The 19,480-nt window shown below is 46.0% G+C and overlaps 7 protein-coding genes and 1 non-coding gene across 8 annotated transcripts; 2 read left to right on the forward strand and 6 right to left on the reverse strand.

Moving 5' to 3' along the window:
• Positions 1 to 535: 535 nt before the first annotated feature.
• Positions 536 to 2,384, reverse strand: PADG_01299 (uncharacterized protein; the record flags this gene model as incomplete). The annotated part of the gene is made up of 2 exons (XM_010759101.1): positions 536 to 2,155; positions 2,256 to 2,384. The coding sequence occupies 2 exons, from the start codon at positions 2,382 to 2,384 to the stop codon at positions 536 to 538; spliced, it is 1,749 nt and encodes a 582-aa protein (XP_010757403.1).
• Positions 2,385 to 3,304: 920 nt separating this feature from the next.
• Positions 3,305 to 4,051, reverse strand: PADG_11236 (cornichon family protein; the record flags this gene model as incomplete). Its single annotated transcript, XM_010759499.1, has 4 exons — positions 3,305 to 3,397; positions 3,469 to 3,535; positions 3,645 to 3,800; positions 3,951 to 4,051. 4 exons carry the CDS (start codon positions 4,049 to 4,051, stop codon positions 3,305 to 3,307), a joined length of 417 nt encoding a protein of 138 aa, XP_010757801.1.
• Positions 4,052 to 4,200: 149 nt separating this feature from the next.
• Positions 4,201 to 4,605, reverse strand: PADG_11237 (uncharacterized protein; the record flags this gene model as incomplete). Its single annotated transcript, XM_010759500.1, has 1 exon — positions 4,201 to 4,605. The coding sequence occupies one exon, from the start codon at positions 4,603 to 4,605 to the stop codon at positions 4,201 to 4,203; it is 405 nt and encodes a 134-aa protein (XP_010757802.1).
• Positions 4,606 to 6,327: 1,722 nt separating this feature from the next.
• PADG_11238 (uncharacterized protein) lies at positions 6,328 to 6,747 on the forward strand (the record flags this gene model as incomplete). Its single annotated transcript, XM_010759501.1, has 2 exons — positions 6,328 to 6,454; positions 6,701 to 6,747. The coding sequence occupies 2 exons, from the start codon at positions 6,328 to 6,330 to the stop codon at positions 6,745 to 6,747; spliced, it is 174 nt and encodes a 57-aa protein (XP_010757803.1).
• Positions 6,748 to 7,883: 1,136 nt separating this feature from the next.
• On the reverse strand, positions 7,884 to 7,968 carry PADG_11239. Its single transcript has one exon. It is a non-coding gene; the product is annotated as a tRNA-Asp (tRNA).
• Positions 7,969 to 8,677: 709 nt separating this feature from the next.
• On the reverse strand, positions 8,678 to 9,052 carry PADG_01301 (uncharacterized protein; the record flags this gene model as incomplete). The annotated part of the gene is made up of 2 exons (XM_010758553.1): positions 8,678 to 8,920; positions 9,023 to 9,052. 2 exons carry the CDS (start codon positions 9,050 to 9,052, stop codon positions 8,678 to 8,680), a joined length of 273 nt encoding a protein of 90 aa, XP_010756855.1.
• A 2,416-nt stretch (positions 9,053 to 11,468) lies between these two features.
• Positions 11,469 to 13,218, forward strand: PADG_01302 (uncharacterized protein; the record flags this gene model as incomplete). Its single annotated transcript, XM_010759102.1, has 2 exons — positions 11,469 to 12,602; positions 12,715 to 13,218. 2 exons carry the CDS (start codon positions 11,469 to 11,471, stop codon positions 13,216 to 13,218), a joined length of 1,638 nt encoding a protein of 545 aa, XP_010757404.1.
• A 1,750-nt stretch (positions 13,219 to 14,968) lies between these two features.
• PADG_01303 (uncharacterized protein) lies at positions 14,969 to 18,486 on the reverse strand (the record flags this gene model as incomplete). Its single annotated transcript, XM_010759103.1, has 4 exons — positions 14,969 to 15,205; positions 15,293 to 16,720; positions 16,779 to 17,848; positions 17,916 to 18,486. The coding sequence occupies 4 exons, from the start codon at positions 18,484 to 18,486 to the stop codon at positions 14,969 to 14,971; spliced, it is 3,306 nt and encodes a 1,101-aa protein (XP_010757405.1).
• Positions 18,487 to 19,480: the final 994 nt, after the last annotated feature.

Below are 19,480 nucleotides of genomic sequence, written 5' to 3' on the forward strand. Positions count from 1 at the left end.
ACAACGTGACTTGGGTGCAATAAAATGGAAGTGGACAACGGAGCCGTGCTGGGTCGCGATATGATAAATCTCCCCTTCTCCGCTTCTGGCGTCCTTTCAGCATTCATGGGAGCGGATGAAAGCAATTCTGCTGTACCAGTATCCTTTGTTAGTTATTCCACGCATTACTGGCATGGGGTTCCAGCGTTGTGTTTTTCCTGCTTCCGCCAGTGGCGTCATCTTGCTTGTTTTTTTATATCCAAAAGAATTTAGCGAGTGCGTTATTTTGCAATTGACCCGTTCAATTTTTATATAGATATAACTCACTTATTTGAGATTGAGTAGCCCTTTATTTCTAGGGATACTAACATAAAGTTGAAAAAAATTGTTTATGTTTTAATGTGACCAATATTAACCGCTTAATACATAAAGCATATAATAAGAAAAACCCCAGCAATCCGTAGCTTATACAAAGATGAAAATGAAGAAAAAAAAAAGAAAAAGAGAAAATAGAAAATAGAAAATAGCAGCTCGCCATCCCAATCCAATCTAAACCTCAATCCCAATACTTAATAACGCCTTCCAGCCCCGCCGTAGCAACTTTACTAGTCTCTTGTGGATGCCACTCCACACACGTAATCGCAGATCCCTCCTTTCCCCCTGCCATAATCTTATGCCACATCTTCCCAGTCTTCCAGTCCCAGAAACACACATACCCCCCACTATCTCCAGACGTGACGAACTGTCCATCGGGACTAATGGCAACGTCAATGGCGTACCCAGCATTATTATGCCCACGGAAAATCTTCTTGCGATTCTGCCGGAACTTATCCGTCGATGCGTACACAACGATCTGATTGTCACCGGATTGAAAAGCGACGTATTTGCCATTGGGATGCGGTGCAGCGCGCACGAGCGCGTACAGGTATGGTTCGGCGATGAACTTGATGGGAACGGGGATGTTGTATTCCCATGCGCGCAGGGATTTGTCGTCTGAAGTAGAGATGAAGCGGCTGTTGTTGTCGACGAAAGTGAGTGTGTTGACGGCAGCGAGATGGTGGTCGTATTCCTGTGTGATGGCGCCAGTACGTGTGTCGAATTGGATAATCTTCTTATCGGACATGCCGGCAATGAATTCATGGGAGTGGGCGGGGTCGGGGTTGAAGCGGATGACATGGGGTGTTTTCCCAGTTGAGAAACGGGAGATGCATTTGCCATATTCCGTGTCCCAGAGTTTGATTTGGCGGTCGTACGAGCCGGAGAGGAAGGTGGTGCCCGTCGGGTGAAAGGTCGTATCTGTAATCGCATTGGAGTGGCCTGAATATGTGCGTAGGAGTTCTCGGGAATGGTATGCGTCCCAGATTTTGATTTTGGAATCAGCGGAGGAGGAGAGAAGGAGATGGCCTGAGTTGGGGAAGAAGCGTAGCGAGGTAATGGGTTTCGTATGCGATTTCCAAGTATGAACCAACTTTTTGGGGACGTAGTTCTTGATGCTCCCAACCTCCTTTTTGAGGTCGATATCGAGGTCCTGCGGAACGTGCATGTATGTCCTCCCCATGTAGTCGAATTGTTCCGAACCATGAAATTCCGTGGTCTCCGTTTGAGACGTATCTTCCTGGTACGCTGTAGCCTTTTTATCCATGGCCGGCACATTTGACGGCGCAATCGCCTCTTCGATGTATTCCTCATCGCTGGCAAGATCTCTACCAGCTAGGTCCACCTCTTCCTCGTACATGTGATCATCAGTCTCATATTTCGCCCATGGCCCTACATAAGCTCCTTCTCCTTCAACGATGCTCGAATCTCCTTTCTTTTGCCTCTTCCTCCTCAACGCAGCACTGACCTCCTTTGATGGCCGCATCTGCACTATGTCCTTGCCCCCAAGGCGCGCAACAGCTTCCATATCCCCGACAAACCCCCCGGGCATACTTGGATCTTTAGTGTATCCAAAGGCCTGGAAAGTCCGATGTTGGGTATTAAACGTTGCCTCGCTAATCAAGGTTTCCTCTGCATGTCCCGTCAATGCATTTTTCCTCTTCAATGCGTTTCCTCCATGCGCAGAGCGGAAAGGGTTTTCGGGTCCCAGACTCGGTTGCGACATATCATCGTAGGTGGCGTTGTAAGTCAAAGTGGTATCGGTGGGCTTTGCTAGCATCATCTGCAAGCGCGAAAAGTCCTGTAGAAAATATGAGCTTATTTCAACGCTTAAAAATGGGAAATGAATTCTCCCATGGCTTTAGGAGAGAGTGAAATGTAAATGAATATAGGGACCAAACCTCTACGGAGACGTCAGGTGCGGCGACGACACCCGCAGATGGTGCTGGGGCTGGTGTTGATTTGACTGGCGCAGTCTGCGCATCTTCATCACTAGAGGAGTCATAATTTGCACCCAGAAGAGAAGCCATGGCCACAGGCCTATATCATCCGCATATAAGAGTGATATATGGCAAAGATGATGTGATAAAGTTGGTTGCAGCTCCGAAAGTTGCTGAGATAAAACCACCAAATTTTACGGTCGCCGAGATAGACCAGACATGCAGTCACCTGTAAATTGCGCGGATACCGAACATCGAATGGTATATTCTGTCAAGAGGACAAGATTCATGCACATGTAGATCATGCTGGCAAAAGTGGTATTGAATGTGCATTAAGAATGATACGATATTGAAATACATCACTACGTCTGTCTTAGTGTTTCTAAATATATAATCAACCGGCAGAAGACCAACTACTTCCGGATGTAAGAGAAGCCAATGGACACCAGGGGGAATATCATCTGCTCTTCATTATCAGTTTAGGCATATATACATAACTATTTCAGGAAATTTGGGATAAATGAAAATGGTCTCCCAGCACATACACCTGCATCTGCATATATATCGCCCTTGCTTGTGTCCTTCCTCTCGTATAAATCCCTCCAACAACAGAATATTGTATACGAAAGAGGACAAAGCTCAACAGGCATAAGATAAACATACTACAGGTTCAGGTGTCATTTCCCAGGCCATATCATATAGAAACAACCCCACCCAATTTAGAAAACATAACATAAATAAGAAATCAAGCGCAAAAAAACTATGCCTAACTCAATCAGTTCTATCAACAATAAATCGCTCTTAGGAAAACATAAGCACATGGAGTTCTGGAGTAGTTCGAAACATGAATTGTCATCATACGAACGAAGGCCCCTGCTTCTCTGTTTGACCTTCCACGTAGTTCGCGTCGCGTCATTCGTTCATATCGGGTTTTAACTTTCGGTAACTGCACAAAATTATAAATCGCCCGGACGGCCATCCCGCATGGCGTTTGCTGTTGACACACGTAGTCATTGTGACTCGTCCCTAATCAAAGCAACGATCATGCTATACAGGTAGAAGAAGAACATGACAAGGTGGAATCCGAGCTTGATAAACGATTCCTGCGGGAAGGGAAATACTATATTAGTCAACCGGACCCAGGACTGGAAGCAGAAGCGAACGGAGAGCAGACCTTCTTGTGGACATTGAGCTTTCGGAAAATCTCAGTAGCATCCAAAAGATGCTGGTTGTCGAATATCCTGCAATGAAGTGGTGAGTTAGAAAGCTTGTTTGGAATAATTGATGTGATAAATCATATATCATCAAGCCTAAAATGCAATGGTTCGAAGAGGGTTTGATTGCACATACTTCTTTGCATTGAATGCCAGTAGAGGGAGGTTGAGGATTATTGCCAGCCAGTAGCCATTGATAACAAACAAGAATGTTAGGAATGCGTGAACAGCAGCTTCAGGGATAATATATGCATTGAGACGGTTGCACAGGTCGATAGGGTTTATGTAGTCACTGTGGCATTATCTCAAGTCAGCTAAATGCTCTCTCTGAATTCGCATAGACACCGGTTGAATTTGTGTCTGCTTGTACAGCCCTAACAAAAGAAAAAAAAATTCCGGCCAGCCTACACATCTGCCGGAACAATGCAATGCGCCAACGTACCATTCCAAGTCGCTATACATGATCGTGAAGAAAACTTGTAGAAAGAGGTTGACGGCGTTAATCAACACCGACAACAGATAGAGCCAAGCCTCGCCTGACATAATGGCGGCTGATCGTTTCCGCAGAGGATGCGCAGTGTGTATAACGGGTAAAATTGGGAGTATATATGCCAGAACCGGATGAGTCTTGGACAACCCCAACGTATGTAGCCTGATAGGGACGATATCTGCTACCCAACCACGAAATTGCCCTAGAAAAATAGAGATGGAATATCTTCTTCCAACAATCTTGCCGCTCGAACGTTGGGGGACTGTTGGACGTGTACAGCGATGGGATAACAACAATGTGTGAAGGCGGACAGACGTGGTAGCTTAAACGAGCCAATAGGAGCAAAAGCAGCAAGAAGAGCTTTACAAAGCGGTAGCAAGGGGGCAGACGGGACAGGAGACAGGGTATCACAGGTCACAGGAGGACGGGTGGATATGGTGAGTGGGGGGAGATTCGGAGGGATGGACTGGAACTCAGTTGCGGGTTGCGGGAGAGAAGTTGGCAGTTTGTTGGTGGTTGGTGGTGGTCGTGGTGGTTGGTTGGCAGGTTGCGGCTTGTGGTTGGCTGGAGGGAGGCTTGCTCTAGCGACGGTAGCGAGGCGAGCCATAGAGCACCAACATCTTCTCCAGTGGGAGTATTTCTATTTATACCCGACATGAGAATAATAGATAGATGTCCTGGTAAGAACAGATATATGCCTTTGTACGATCTGCCTAAGGGGCTCCTCTACTCTCTGCCTATAAGATGTGGTGCAAATTTCATTCATCGAACGCATCTCTAATCTTGCCTATTGGCCATCAACCACATTTAGCCGCGGAAGTTGCATTAGTTTAACTATATGAAAGTCACATTTTTGTTTAGAAACATGTTGAGAAGTTTGAAACCACTCCAGACCGTCATAGCATACTGCTCTGACTCTGCATTGTCATATTCTGTCGCTCATCTTACTATAGGTCAAGACAACACCAATTTTCCTCACCAATTTTCCTGGCCAACCCAGCCGGGCATTGCTTGTTAGTTGTCCTATCTAGGGTTAGCCGCGGGGCCTGAGATCGGCGGGCCCAATCATATTTTGGTGGCTCTGATTATGCCTTGTCATGGCTACTTTTAAATAGCCCTGTAATTTGGAACTCGGGACAGTCCCACGAACCCATATATTGGGAATGGCAACGACTTCAGCTCAATTCCTCCAACTGGGGCTCATACCAGTCAAACCATTGTCAACAAACCGCCCTACCATACCTCAGGCTAGATTCGCAGGAAATGAAGACTGGAAGTGTATGTGTCGTATTGAAGTTCTCTAAACACGAGATCAATAGGGTATTTCGCAGGATTATTATTATGATAGGCCATTCCATTGAAGGATTATATTTCAGATGAGATGATGCCAACAATTCTCCTTTTTGCTCGCGGTATTAAAGCTAATTTGCTAACCTTTTATATATCCTGGGGATCTCGACGGGGCCATGGTTACTTGTGTGTTTACTCCTCTGCCCTAAAATGGTCTGATTTTTAATAAACAAAATCAAAATCCAATTCACACAACAAACCATTATTGAGGCCGTTTGCCAGCAATTTGTTTGCAGTTACGGGTTGCTATCTGCTGCTTATCTTTCTAATACTGACAATTTAAGATTGAAATTGTAAAGCAGGACAATGAGAGCAAATGTAGAAATGACATTTTTCTACTGATGTTGTGATGAATTAAGGTTGCCGTCAACTTTGGAATGTGTCTAGAATGCTCCCTAGAAAAGGCTCAACCAAAATCGTTAGAGAATGCCTACCAGGCTATTTCCTTCATGTTAGCATATCTTCCAGTGATTGAATCAGAATATTTGCTCTCCAAAGTATAACACGTTGTCTCTGCTAAAATTAATCCATGTCATGTCATGATGGTTTCAAGCCAATGACTGGATCGGGATGATTGACTCTGATGTCAAACGTCGGGCCGAAACACTAAATGCCGAAACGGATCTGATAACACGAAGCTTATTCCTCCGTTTCCCAACGTGGTTGTACGGGTCTCTTACATCTCTTACACATTCAGCTTGACACCATAAATCCCCATTTGTATAGACCCATGGGTTGCATATGATTTTTTAACCGCCAGTAGAAAACTTGGTGGTATCAAAACTTTTTCGTCATATCCGGCATGTTGTCATGTCCGTTGGCTCCGGGCGAGTCAACTACCTAGTTAGCTATCAGATTGCGTGGGGTTTACAAATTGACCGGTTTAAGTTAACGATGATCCTCCACATTTAACTACGGGGTGGGCATTCAGGATTCAATCCGCGCCCAAACCCAATCATTCTGTGAAACTTCTACCACAATGGTACCGGATTCTGAATCTGCTCTCTACGACGCGAGAGATGCAATCCTTGCGGCGGAATCACATTCAGAACACCCCCCGCCACCCGAGATGCATAGGGAGAAATTGCTCATTTCCGTTCTACTATGTGTGCTCCTTGTTTATCCTGCCTTAATTTTGGATCTAATTTATACGTTGCTCCGCAAACTCGCATCACTTGTCGGATCTATTATAAAAAGCACAAGCCCGCTGAATACTCATTGTCAGAAGAAATACCGGAAGAGAATGGCTTAGAGCACTTCCCAGTAACTAGTTTACCAGTTAACAAACTGGTTAGTTAGTCCTGACTATGGTATTTCAGTTTATTATTATTATTATTATTGATTCTGTGCAGTTAGAGACTCTGATATCTCGACTGGTACTAGTATTCTAGGTATTTAATGATATATGATCATTTTTGAAGGGGCTTTCAACCTCACTTTTTTTTTTGGATACAAGTCTCAGGGGGGCTCTTAGGGTCTGTATTATCACTCATCTCCTTCTGGCAACCGGTGTTATACTAACTAGGGAAACCTAGTTGCAGTAGTTGAATCATCTAAACACAAAGAAGTCAACAGAACCATGTTAAGTGTGCTCTAATTCTGTCAATCATACGGAGTAAATCATTTGCTATATTCACCAGCCACCCACCCTCCTCCTATGATAAATACCAAATCGATGAAAGGTGGAATTCGCACCCACGACCTTGTGGCTCAGCAGGAATGCTCCCCAATATTCAGTGCCTACCTGCAAGGTCTTCGGTAGATGGCATTTACGCCTACCAGTACGCCATCCACCCAACCTCGCCATGTTCACGCTCGGAAGCCTATGCATGGCCCTCCCCAACCATCGATACCATGGCTATGTTCAACAAAAGTGGATACAGAACTTCAAATTCAGAGCATTGAAACCGGAACCAAGCCCTTAGCATATGATCCAGTTATATTCCGTTGTTTCTGCCGTTGCGATGCTGGGTGTTTTTATTGGGTCACCTTTGTTGGCTGGCCTTTTTGCATTGGGTTTGAAGATTGGGGGGGGGGTTGCCTTTAAATATCTTGGAATCGCATTTCTGTAGTTACGGGGTTGTTTGGGTGGCAGTTTGGTGTATTCGATTTTGCCCGAATTATTGTATGGAGACGGCAGGGTAGAACGGAAATATCGAGATCATTTTTGAGATATACCGTTTATTGAAATAGATTGCAAACATGTCGACCAGCCTAATGTTGGCATTCAAGGGGTGTCAGGGTGGATTGGCCATTATGTTCTTTTGAATGCGAGTAAACCTGAGCGCTGCGTACATATCCAATAAATGCTCCTTAAAACTTGCAAACGACGAACGATGGATGAACATTGGATTCTTTTGTAAATCTGGATCTTATCAAAGGTTGAAGATCGTATTATACGAATGATTTAGAAATTCCTACAGCCTCAATTCATGGATTTGGGGGGGGGGGGGGGGGGGGTTTAAGGAACATCAAGCACGGGGATCAAACGACACAAAAAGCCTAGAGAAGTGGATTATCAAAAATGCCTTTACTCTCCCCGACAGGGAATCGAACCCTGGTCTCCCGCGCTCGGCATTTGACTGACAAGCGGAAATCATGACCACTAGACCATCGAGGAAGTTCGACCTGATCAGTCTATGTCGTATATGATAGTAATCCAGGATGATAGGTAATTGACACCACGAGCCTAGATCTATTGATAAATGCGCCAGTGGCTGTTAACACGAAAATGTGACAGAAGCAAAGCAGTATGAATGCTAGACGATGGATAACAGCAAACCCCGCATCAACGGCTTCGTCTTCGTCTTATTGTTTCATCCAGACACTAGACCCTGACTAGAAGATCTGTTCCGCGGATGGGCCGTGAGAACTTTACAGTAGTCATTTTCTAAAAGTTTTCTGTTTACTTTACCTCCTTGGGTTTGAGGAACTGAACGGATATATATTGAGTCATGGGCATCTTAGAATGTCTTGGAATAGAGGATGCCTACGCCTTTGAGCCGGATTCAAATCATATTACGTTATAATCAAATTCCTCTGCAAAAAGAGAAGCCCGGGGGAGACGACGAAGATGAGCGGGGAATACAATATGCGTTAATGGTATCCAATAAATAGATACCATGCTGCTCGCCGACACCAGGCATTTTTGATACGGCACAAAGAAAAAAAAAGAGGCGAAAAAGATGCGGTCATCGAGCGTCAAAAGGCCATAACTTCTTCGCTTTCGCAACAGTCATGCCCTTTCCAGAGGCTTCAGATTCTCGAGCCGTCTCAATCCACTCTCGTCATACGCTGCCCTATGCGCATTCTTTGCAGCATCCCAAGTTTCATTTGGTATCCATCCATCCGTCGTCGTCCGCAGGGATATCGTCCGCAGGGATATCTGTCAACTTATACGTTGTTTTAAAGCCTTCATGTTGCATGGCATGCTCACGAAGCTCCTGTTCAGTTGGCGCATCGGGGCAATCTCCTGGCAACCCCATATCTTTCCAGAGAGATCCCAAGTCAAGTAACTCCTGGAGAATAGATGGTGCACCGTTTCTCCATGTTGTGAAACGGTAGTGGAAGATCTGAAGAAAATAGGATCCATGTGATTTGCGGTGCGCATTTTGGGAATTTTCAGCCCCATGAAAATAGCATCATGAGTCTGACTGGCAAATTGACAAAATCACTTTTAGTCGCTCTTCATCATTGGACACCATTTTAATTTGGCGTCTTCGCCTTCCGCCGGGTTTTCGTCTGGAAGAGATACGAAATCGGGAATGTTTTAAGCGTAGATAAAAAATAAATAAATAAATAAATAAATAAATAAATAAACTGGTTCAACCCTTGCTAATTGCCAATCGATCAAAGCTGTGACTCGAGTTGGGTCATCAGAAGAGACATATATGTTCCTCTTATGGTAAGCTGGGTGAATCAGAGCAGGTGCTGCCTGCGACTTGAACCCGGTAATCCTTGGTTAAAACTTGCATAGTTACCTGACATGAATTGATTAGACGTATGTGCTCCTGGATCGCTCCATGAAAAGGGAGTTGATCCGTTCAAGCCAGCCTGCTCATTTGGGATGCGAGAAAATGCAGCTTCGATCAAGCCAGACGTATTCTCAGGCAAATTTTTATAAAATCCAAATTCTCCAGTCGTCCTACGGTTCCAGAAGAGAGGGGGGGGGGTAGAGTGCGGTTCTATTCAAACGCCTTTTCCTAAAGGAATCTGTAGCTCCTTTTCGAGAGGGTGCGTCTGCGAAGTAACTAGAATGTTTTCAGAGGCTGGAATATACAAAGCAGCTTTTCCCCAATTTCCAATGGCTAATCTTTGGTGCACTGCATAAGTTGAAGCGTATCCATGAGAGACCACTGCTCGTGTAACTGAAGGTCCTGAATGATATATTCAATTCCAACATGGCTGGATGGATCCATGCCAAAATTTTTGGAAATCGGGAGTGCGACTTTCGATAGTACTCTGTGCAGCATTAGCCCGGTCTGGCAAACTTGATTTATTAGATATATCTAGAGGGTAAAAGAATAGGTTTCTAAGAGGCCATGCATAGCATTAACTTCTGAATTAACTGTTAACCTTGCCGGGCCAGCCACGAGACCCGGGTTTCTTGCCATGACACGTTTCACAGTGGCCAATTGTGCAGACGAAAACTCCCATCTTTCTCTCCCATCTGGTAAACTTGGAAACGCCGTCACATGTCTTATGACGTTCCACACAAACGGGATTGAAGTCGAATCAAGGGAACGTTAGTGACGTTGCAGTTCGGCCTGATGCAGCCACTTGCCTGCGGTGTAATGCATAGGAATCATCATCGGATCATTGTTTAGTTATCTGGAAAACTTCTTGGTTGACTTTCTTACGTTAATCGTTACGTTTGTCCAAGAGGCTCGAACCAGGAGACAACCCGTGGTTCCATTGCCCTCCGTATGACTTGACAGTGGGAGCTTTGCCCCCATTCTGAACAAGAGACCCCCCATAAACAGAAGAGAATCAAGGCGTAACGTAACCAAGACAACTGAAAAGAAACATGTAGTTCCCTCGTGTCCGCAGCCCGGTCGGCCCCTACGTAACGTTATACGTAACGTTATAGACAAATATCCGCTTTACCCAAATCCATTCGACCCGTAGGAGTTCGCAAAAAGGTCGGATATTGACATCAATTAACTAACTAGTTAGCTAGTTAACTATCACATGACCTGGTGTCAGCTCTCAAGGGGCTGGATTGATTGGAATCGTCATGGGTTGGGGATAGCACAATGCAAGTCTCCAGGAATGTCGGATTTTACCTGCTCGGCTGGGTAGTTCTGCAGACCGGGAGCAGCTAAGGGGTTCGTTTCGAAATCGATGCTGTCATCCCGCTCCTGTGGGCATCTGAGATCACCCCAGCCGTTCGCCCTCAGGCCGGGGAACACAATCCAAGGGAAGCCGGATATTTTTGAATCTTGCGTGGAGGTTTGACAGTTCCACCCAGGAACTTTCGTATCTGGCCTTTGCTACCTGCTGTTAATCATTGTCTATTTTCGGATTTACTGAAACGACCCAGAATCTTGGAATACTGGCCAAATTTTCCCCATGGGTGCTGGGGTCCTCCCTATCATGAGGGATGGGACATTCAACTTTACGTTCTGAATGCATTCGAAGGTTTACAATGAAAAATGCCTTTCTCGAAACAAATCACAGCCTGATGCCCCAAGGACGTTTTTCTGCTCCGGAAGCCAAGCTAAAATGGCCTCTTAGCTTTTGGGCAAAAGCCAACCCTCAATCGCACTCGTGCAATTCAAGGTCAGAAGTACGTGCATTCACCGAATAGGATGATCCGTGACCACGTTATTTTATTGAGGGAAGCATTATTGACGTCCCAAGTCTCTTCATTTCCGACCCTCACTGGACACCTCGAGACATTTTCATGCACCGCGATCCCACTAAAACCCATCACATCGCATGGAGGGCTGTGAGCTTGTGGCTACGTAATAACACTGCTACATAGCTAATCCAACCTCCCGCTGAGAATATATACAACCACTAGAACCTCCATACCCAAAGATGAGCAAAATGAGCTAAAAGCAACAGGTGGACCTTTTGGGCAACATATATATATATATATATATATATATATATATAATGGGGCCTTTACCTCTCTGGCTAACAGCGGGCTTGGCTGCGGTGGCAGTGTCACTCGCAGCTGTCATAATCCGATACCTTCTAGCAACCAAACGTCCTAAAGACTTCCCACCGGGCCCGCCAACCCTTATTGGGATCGGCAACCTCCACCAAATCCCACTCAAGCAGCCATTTCTTCAGTTTCACGAATGGTCCAAGACGTATGGTGACATTGTTGGACTCAAAATCGGCTCGTCTAATCTCGTCGTTCTTCACAGTGCTCAATATGTGCGCGAGCTATTCGAGAAACGCGGCTCCATTTACTCTGGAAGACCCTATAGCTACGTGCATGTTGAGCATGTGTACCGTGAACATGCTGACAAACACCTCCTGAATCTTCAAAATGGACCCTACCTCCGGCAATGGCGTGCTGCCTCCTCCTCTCTTCTTGGTCCAGCGGGTGTGAGGCAGACCATCCCAATGCAGGAGGTGACTTCAGCAAGACTAGTACACGAGCTGTTGCAAGCAACTCCTTCCAAGACATTGGAGCATTTCAAGTTTTGGGCGCTATCCACTCCTCTCCTGGCCATCACCGGGCAACGGCTGGAAAACCGTGGCAAAGCCTTTTCGGACCGCCATTTTAGTGCCCAGCAGCAGTGGATCGAGCTGCTGGAGCCGGGTAGCGCTCCCCTGGCCGCTGTTGTTCCTTTTCTGCGCTGGGTTCCAGAGAGGTTTGCCAGCTGGAAAGGCAAGGCGCGATGTGTGCGACAGTACATGCTCGAGGAGTACTATGGTTTCTTGAAAAGCGCTAAGGAATTGAGCAATAGCGCTGATGATAGCCCAAAGACAAGCGGATACGTACCTACGAAATACCGCTGCCTTATGACAAAAATTATTGAGGAGTCGGAGGCAGAGGAGAGGAAAGGGGGCCGTAGGCCATTCAATGGTGACCAAATCGCTTACCTTGGTGGAAGCCTCCTCGATGCAGCAGTCGGCACGACATGGGCCACTACGATGAGCTTCATTTTGTTAATGGCAGCCTATCCTGATGTTCAAGCCAAAGCTAGAGAGGAGATAGACCGAGTAAGCACAGACAAGCCCCCGGGAAGCGAAGTGCTTGCCCGGCTGCGGTACCTCAAAGCCTCTCTATTAGAGGTGAGCTTTTTTTTTTTTTTTTTTTCTTTCCCAAAACCATTCGATATTTGCCCTAGAAACAGTAGTGTCATGTTAGATGCTAAAAGCAGGCCTTCCCCTGACCAACATCAAGGTTTATCGCTTTCGTCCACCAGGCCCTCATGGGCTTCCCCACGTTACTGATCACGACGACATCTTTGCAGGGTACAAGATCCCCAAGGGAACCACAGTTCTTGCCAACGTCTGGGCAATCCATCACAACGCCGATGACTACGATCAGCCAAATGAATTTCGCCCGGAGAGATATCTAGACAACCCATTCGGGCTCAAACCGGGCGTTGAGGCTTGCGAAGGGCGGCGGGCAACCTACGTCTTTGGTGCAGGTCGTAGGATCTGTATGGGTGAGCAGTTTGCCGAGAATGCCATCCTACTGGCTATGTCCAAGCTCCTCTGGGCGTATAACATTTCTGCTCCGGAATCGCTTGACCTCACCGTTGAGACCGGGTTCCACACAGGGTTGGTGCTAAGCCCCCATCCCTTTAAAGTTGACTTTGTTTTGCGGGACGACGACAGGAGGGAGAGTGTGATTCTCGACTACAAAGAAGCGTCTGCAGCACTGAAACACATTGGGATCTGATCTCATCTCTTCGGGGTTTTTTTTTTTTTTTTTTTTTTTTTTTTTTATAAAAAATTCTCTCACCCACATAGTAAAAAATAAGGTTATTTGAAAAACATGGTGCCCTGCTATTTATGTTGTGTGTCTGAATGACTTTCTACAATTTCTTCTGAACCTTGAGAGAAGGATTTCACTTAACTAACTTGGAATAACTAAATGAGAAACTTGAGTTTCTAATCAACAACATGCATATGTCTTGAGATTTTTTTTTTCTTCCGTGTTGGGGGGGGAAGAAATAAAATATGTTAAAATAGCAGGTCAGGTGTGCCCAAGCCTAAGACTCACTTTAACTAACTTCAGTGACAGATCAACTGCTAATTTAACCAATATATAAATGGCAGAGTTACTAAACTCATAACCAACCACCTAAAATCCCATCCTCAATATTTCATATTTAGAGTGTGACTGATGTGTCTTCCCCCCAACAGAGTGTGGATAAATAACGTGCAAATTACACCTTAGGCAAAATTGAGTTCCACGTAGTACTCAGCGATAACCATTCCCCTCCTCTGCTGTGCTCAACGAATATTTGCGGTTGTATCTCGTGTTGCCATGGTTGATATCTCCATCCACTTCTCAAACCAGCCACGCTTTTCGAGCTCCTCATGCAGCACAACAAGTCGAGAGCAGAAGTAATAACACAGTATGTCCTTCTCGTCTTTCTCGAATTGCAACGGGATCACAACGAACGGCGTCAGGGTCGAGAGGATGACGTTTGACGTGAGTGACTGAAGAATGTAATACGATTTCCGGTCGGAGAAAGGCGAAAGAACTTTGCTGTGTGGAATCGTGGACAAGCTGTCTAGGAAGCGCGCCCCTACGAAAGCAGATGAATCGGATTTTTTTTTTTGTTTATTTTATTCTACTTTTTTTTTTTTTTTTTTTAAATTATCCTTGCTGACGCTTTCAGGGAGGGTCACTAACAGCGAATCATCCAGGGACAAATCACTTTCCCCCTTGTCGGCCTTATATGATCTTTATGAATGATGTGTGATGAAATATTTCCACCACGCCTGTTTCTTTGGTCAAACATCAAGTGCCTCTGAAGGTCATCTGTAGGTCGAAACTATAGCCCAGCATGTTTATTCAGCCTTCTCGCCCTGAGGGGCCGACTTCAAGCTCGATGGGGAACCCGGACTCTTGCGATTAAGATTTGGATCGCCGGTCTGTCAGCGGAAATGTGTTCGTAACAAACTGACTCAATGCAATATTGTTCCGCCAAAACAGCTTGTTATATTACGGACAGCTCTTAACTTGAAACTGATCGCCCTCTGAATCTAAAAAAGTAGTATTTCATATCAATATACGATGTTAGTGAGTCCATTTTAGATGTACCCGGCAGGAGATTCGCTCGCAAGGCATCAACATTCAGAATGATGCTACACTACAAACGCACAACAGGGGAGAAAAGGATATTAAAGTGGAAACGCAGGCATGGACCCACAAGGTAAAGACAGCAGTTGAGGAGTCACTGCCCGAGAAGGAACTTGGACTCCACATCCATAACAGTTGTGGCTTTGAAGAGAGAAGACAAAGGAGGGCGTTGAAAAGCAGGTATACAATTCATCAGCTATAATAATCTGTATCCATACCAGCTATCCAAAAAGTTTAGCGAAGACGGCCGTATGTCATGCCATGGATATATTAATCAAATATATAAAGGCGCAAGAGAAAAGCAAAATGAACTAGGTGAAATTGAAGAACGTTTCATCTATCTCTTCTCAACAAGCAAGAAGTGCATAGCCATATACGCAATGATGATGAAAACGCCAGAGAACACTCCAAGGCCAATAACGTCGCGCCACAACGCAAGCGTATCGAAGCCAAAAGCGCTGAGGATTGAGGCGCCAGGGACCTCGATATCCAGGCCATATTTGTGGTCGATAAGGGTCAGGTATGTTACTTCGTTGACTATTAGGCCTTCAAAGCCGTAATGGAATATGGAGAGCTGTAAATATGATTACGAAAATATTAGTACATGGTGGAAAGGAGATTTAACTGTGATGGAAGAAAAAAAAAAAAAAAAAAAGCTTACAGTTTGAAGCCACAGAGCTGCTTTCGGGATAGCATCGTGGTTTAGAAGGAGACCGGCGAAGAGAAGACTAAATAGCATCACCAAACTGCCTATTAGGCTGGCGACGCTGCCGTCCTTGAAAATTATGCCGATTGTCAGGCAAATGCAAGCTGCCGCAAGGTTGAAGAGAATAAGAATCAGCACGAATTTGAGAAATTCGGGCCATGCAGGGATTAGCCCGACCATAGGGTACACGATGACCCCCATCAAGATTGGTGGAATGAGCCGTAGTGGGACAATGTCAAAGACAACCTTAGAGGCAAAATAGGTTATTGGCGCATAATATCCGTTCGCACGTTCTCGGACAAAGAGGAGTCTTTCGGATGAGAACACGTTCAGGCTGCTCAAGGTACTAAAGCCAAAGAGGGCGAGAAGGAAGAAGAATAAACCCAGTCTGTTCTGGAAGCCCTTGATGTCGTCGGTCAGGCCGTAGAAAAGGAATCCAGAAAGCACAGCAAGGACTATCGCGATGGCATAGTGGGTGAGCATGAGTAGGGGATTCCGATATAGATTCCGCCATGTTCGCTGAGATAGAATAATAAATTGCTTCAAGAGGCCTATCCTGGCATAACTTGTCATCTGCTTGCTTGAAGACCCACTACTGTCCGGTTCCTCAGCAGAGTTCACCGTACCATTTGCGGTTGCGGCATTTTGCACTGCTGCATTGATCTCATCGCGTACGCATGCTGCGACGTTCGACTCAATGTAGCTGGAGATTAGGTTATCAAGGTCTGTGCAGAATCCCGACGCGTTGGGAGGTAGTTGATCTGGATCATCGATGATGCGGAGGGAAACAGTGCTTGGTTGTTGTATGCGCTGCTGGACACTTTCGGATAGACTGCTGATAGGGTTCTCTTCGTCCTCAGTACGTAGAGTGGAAGGAGTTCCCGGCTCTGGAATTTTCTTCCGTGTATAGAGTTGCTTATCCTGTCGCTGTTTGACCGATTGTCGGTGTTTGCTGTGAGGACGGAGCCCTGAATTTTGGGGTCGGTCAGAGCCGCTATTATCCACCGAAGCGTTCGACACACTTGTGAGGGATTTGACCGCTCGTAAGCTGCTAGAAGTGGTCCTAGTTGCATCGCGATTGACACTCAAATGGACTTCATCTTGGTACACCGAGTGGCTGTTGCCAGCATGCATAGTCAGATCGACGAGATAGTCCGCGATGTTAAAGCCAGCGGGACAGGAATATCCGATATGGTCGAAATACGTCTGACAGCTGGCAAACGGGCCGGAGTAGACGGTTTTACCTTCAGCCAACAGTATCAATCGGTCGAACAACGCGACAATATTCGATCGAGGTTGGTGAATGGTAAAGATGACGGTACGATTGAAAGTTTTGGCTAAGTTCACCAAGCATTCAACAACGTTGAAGGCATTGAAAGCATCCTGAATATAAGAATCAGTACTGGGAAGATGAAATGAGTGCTTATGGGGATAAACATACCAAGCCGCTCGTAGGCTCATCTAAGAACAAAATACTGGGACTCGTGACAAGTTCGCAAGCTATTCCAACACGTCGCTTTTCGCCCCCAGAAATCCCTCGACCCTTGCCTTCCTCAGAGCCGATAATTTGATCCTTGATATGCCATATGCCAAGTTGTTTCTCAACTTCGTGAACTTTCTGCTCTTTGGCAGCTGTGCTCATATTACGGGGCAGTCTAAGTAAAGCACTAGTCAAAATGGTCTCATGAACGGTGAGCGTTGGCAGCATCGTATCTTCTTGATCAACGAATCCTATGACGCTGCGATATTCATCGTCGTCGACTTTCTCGCCATTGACATAAAAGTTACCTTCCACGACACCACGTTTGTTCTTCCGGGCAAGAATATCCAGGAACGTAGTTTTCCCGGCGCCCGAAGCGCCCATGATTGCCATCAGTTGCCCTGGATGAGCAGAACCCTGAATGCCTGAAAGGATTTGCTTCCCATTAAGGTAGTAGGAGACGTTTTCAAATTGCAAGGAAGCAGGCTTGTGGTCAGCCATGAGCTTCGCTCCCTCGTCATCAGAATCATCGAGGGGTAGAGCAATGTAATCACGGTAAGCTGGTAGTCTGGAGAGGTACCATAGTCCCAAAATAACAGCAACAATAAACAGGGAACAACCGGCAATTACGCCAGCAATGAGTGGCGTATTGATCGTTTTAACGGGTGTTTTGTAGCCTGGAATATCAGTCTTATACAAACACTCGCCCGAACGGCAGTCTAAGAAGATAGCTGGATCGCCGAAAACGTCCTTGATCAGCTGATTCATAACCGATTCTGAAAATTTACTTCCGTCTTCAACGCTACCTCCTCGAGTTGAGAGTGAGGTGAATGTAGCTGGTCCCTTGATCTGGTCCTTTAAAAATTCACTGAGATCCAGCGCGTTCTTCTCACACAACATCCTGTCAGGAATACACCGACACTTTACCTTCTCACAGGAATAGGTTGTCTTATTCTGATCGTACGTGGTTTCCATGTTCCAGGAGCAGGTATCCAAGTTGCAGTAGAACGATTCGACTTGGTCAACCCAAACTAATATATCAAGGTCAGCGAATCGAATGACATGAGGCAGAAATGATGGGGAAGACAAAGTGCTTACACTGGAAGTTACATGTAGCGTCGGCCGCTTTACACGAAAAGGTAACTTCAGGCTTTTGGGCCCCAAGCATATCGACGATTTTGCGATTAGTGACGGAGCACATCTGGTAGTTCTCCTTCACAGTAACGCCATCCTTGTAGCACACGCCGCCCCCGCCCTCCGGCGTCATCACGTTACAGGCATCGTTTGTTTTGCAGACATTGCAGTTGACACCCTCCCAACCTTCTGTGCATTTGCAGTACTTTTCCTTCCGCGGTGTCCTGCTTTTCCCATCGGGTAAGGAGCCACACAGGGGAACGGTGCAATCGTCTCCTCCGAATCCGGCAGGACATTCACATTTCCCATTGTATTTATTGCAGGCCGCAAACTGGTGACACTGGAAGGCTTCGAGCTCGCAGTTGAAGCACGGAGGGCAGTCCTTGGGTCGATCACCCTGAAGGGATAAATCCGGCGAGAGAAGAAACCTTGGATCCGAGTAGTTTGAGAAAGAGGAGACGAGCCATGATGATGGTGGGTTGATAGCGAAGATCGTGAGGAGGTATATTGAAAGCGACGGCGAGAGTCTTCGCATTGCGGATAGTTAGTCAAAGTAAGGACCTGTCGGCAAGTTGAAGACGAACAAACAACGGTGCAACGGTGCAACGGCGCAACGGTCACATCAAGATGATGCAAGATTTTGGCAGGGAGAGAGATTATTGACGAGGAATCATGGACTATTGGGGAGAAGAGAGTTGGGAGGTTAGATAGTTAACTGGTTCAGCGGGAATGGCATCAGGTATGATGAAAGAGCTGTTGGGGTGTCCGATTAAGTTTAGATTGAAGCCCAAGCACGTATAGAAATTTTGATCGCCGGCAGATTGCTGTCGTCAGATGGAGTGCATACAAGGCCCGTCTGCGACGGGGAGAGAATGAGGTTGCGGGACGTTGCCTGGACACCCCCTTGTTCGACGGATGTTGGTCATGACGCTCTGCCCGGCTTGTCCGGGGTTCGGGGAAATGTTGACCCGTTTGACAAGCATCAACCAGAAATTTGGTGTAACTGTAACTGTTGCCCCAACCACCGTCAGTTGTGGACTTTTTATCCAGTCACGTAACCACTGTGCTAATTAGATGATTTCTAATTTTGGGATTTCTTCCGTCTTGCCAGATAGTTAGTTGCTTTATCGCCCATTGGTAAACCTTATCCGGATTGGAATGCGTGAGATGCTTTATCTGTCTTTCACCCCGCGAGATCCACAAAGTCTTGGCGCCGTCATCTGCACAACATCTTCTTCCCCTTATCATGGATATGGGCCTTGAAGGATGATTTCAAGTACCGGCGGAAGGGTGTCTATTTGTCGCAATTAACACCCGTTTAGCATCGGCTGCAATTGGCTAAAATGCGAAATACGAGTTGATCAACTGAAGGGCGTACAGCGTAGAGAAAACCAAGCAGCTATTTAGCTGACTGATTCTAGAAGAACCCAATGGTTAGTTAAATAACTAGTTAAAACTAACTGGCCACCTCAAACAGAGGGCAAAGGAATAGAACCGGCACCAAACTTTTGCAAAGCCACAGATAATTT

The sequence above is a fragment of the Paracoccidioides brasiliensis genome, assembly GCF_000150735.1.
Source record: "Paracoccidioides brasiliensis Pb18 unplaced genomic scaffold supercont2.2, whole genome shotgun sequence".
Classification (NCBI taxonomy): Eukaryota; Fungi; Ascomycota; class Eurotiomycetes; order Onygenales; family Ajellomycetaceae; genus Paracoccidioides; species Paracoccidioides brasiliensis.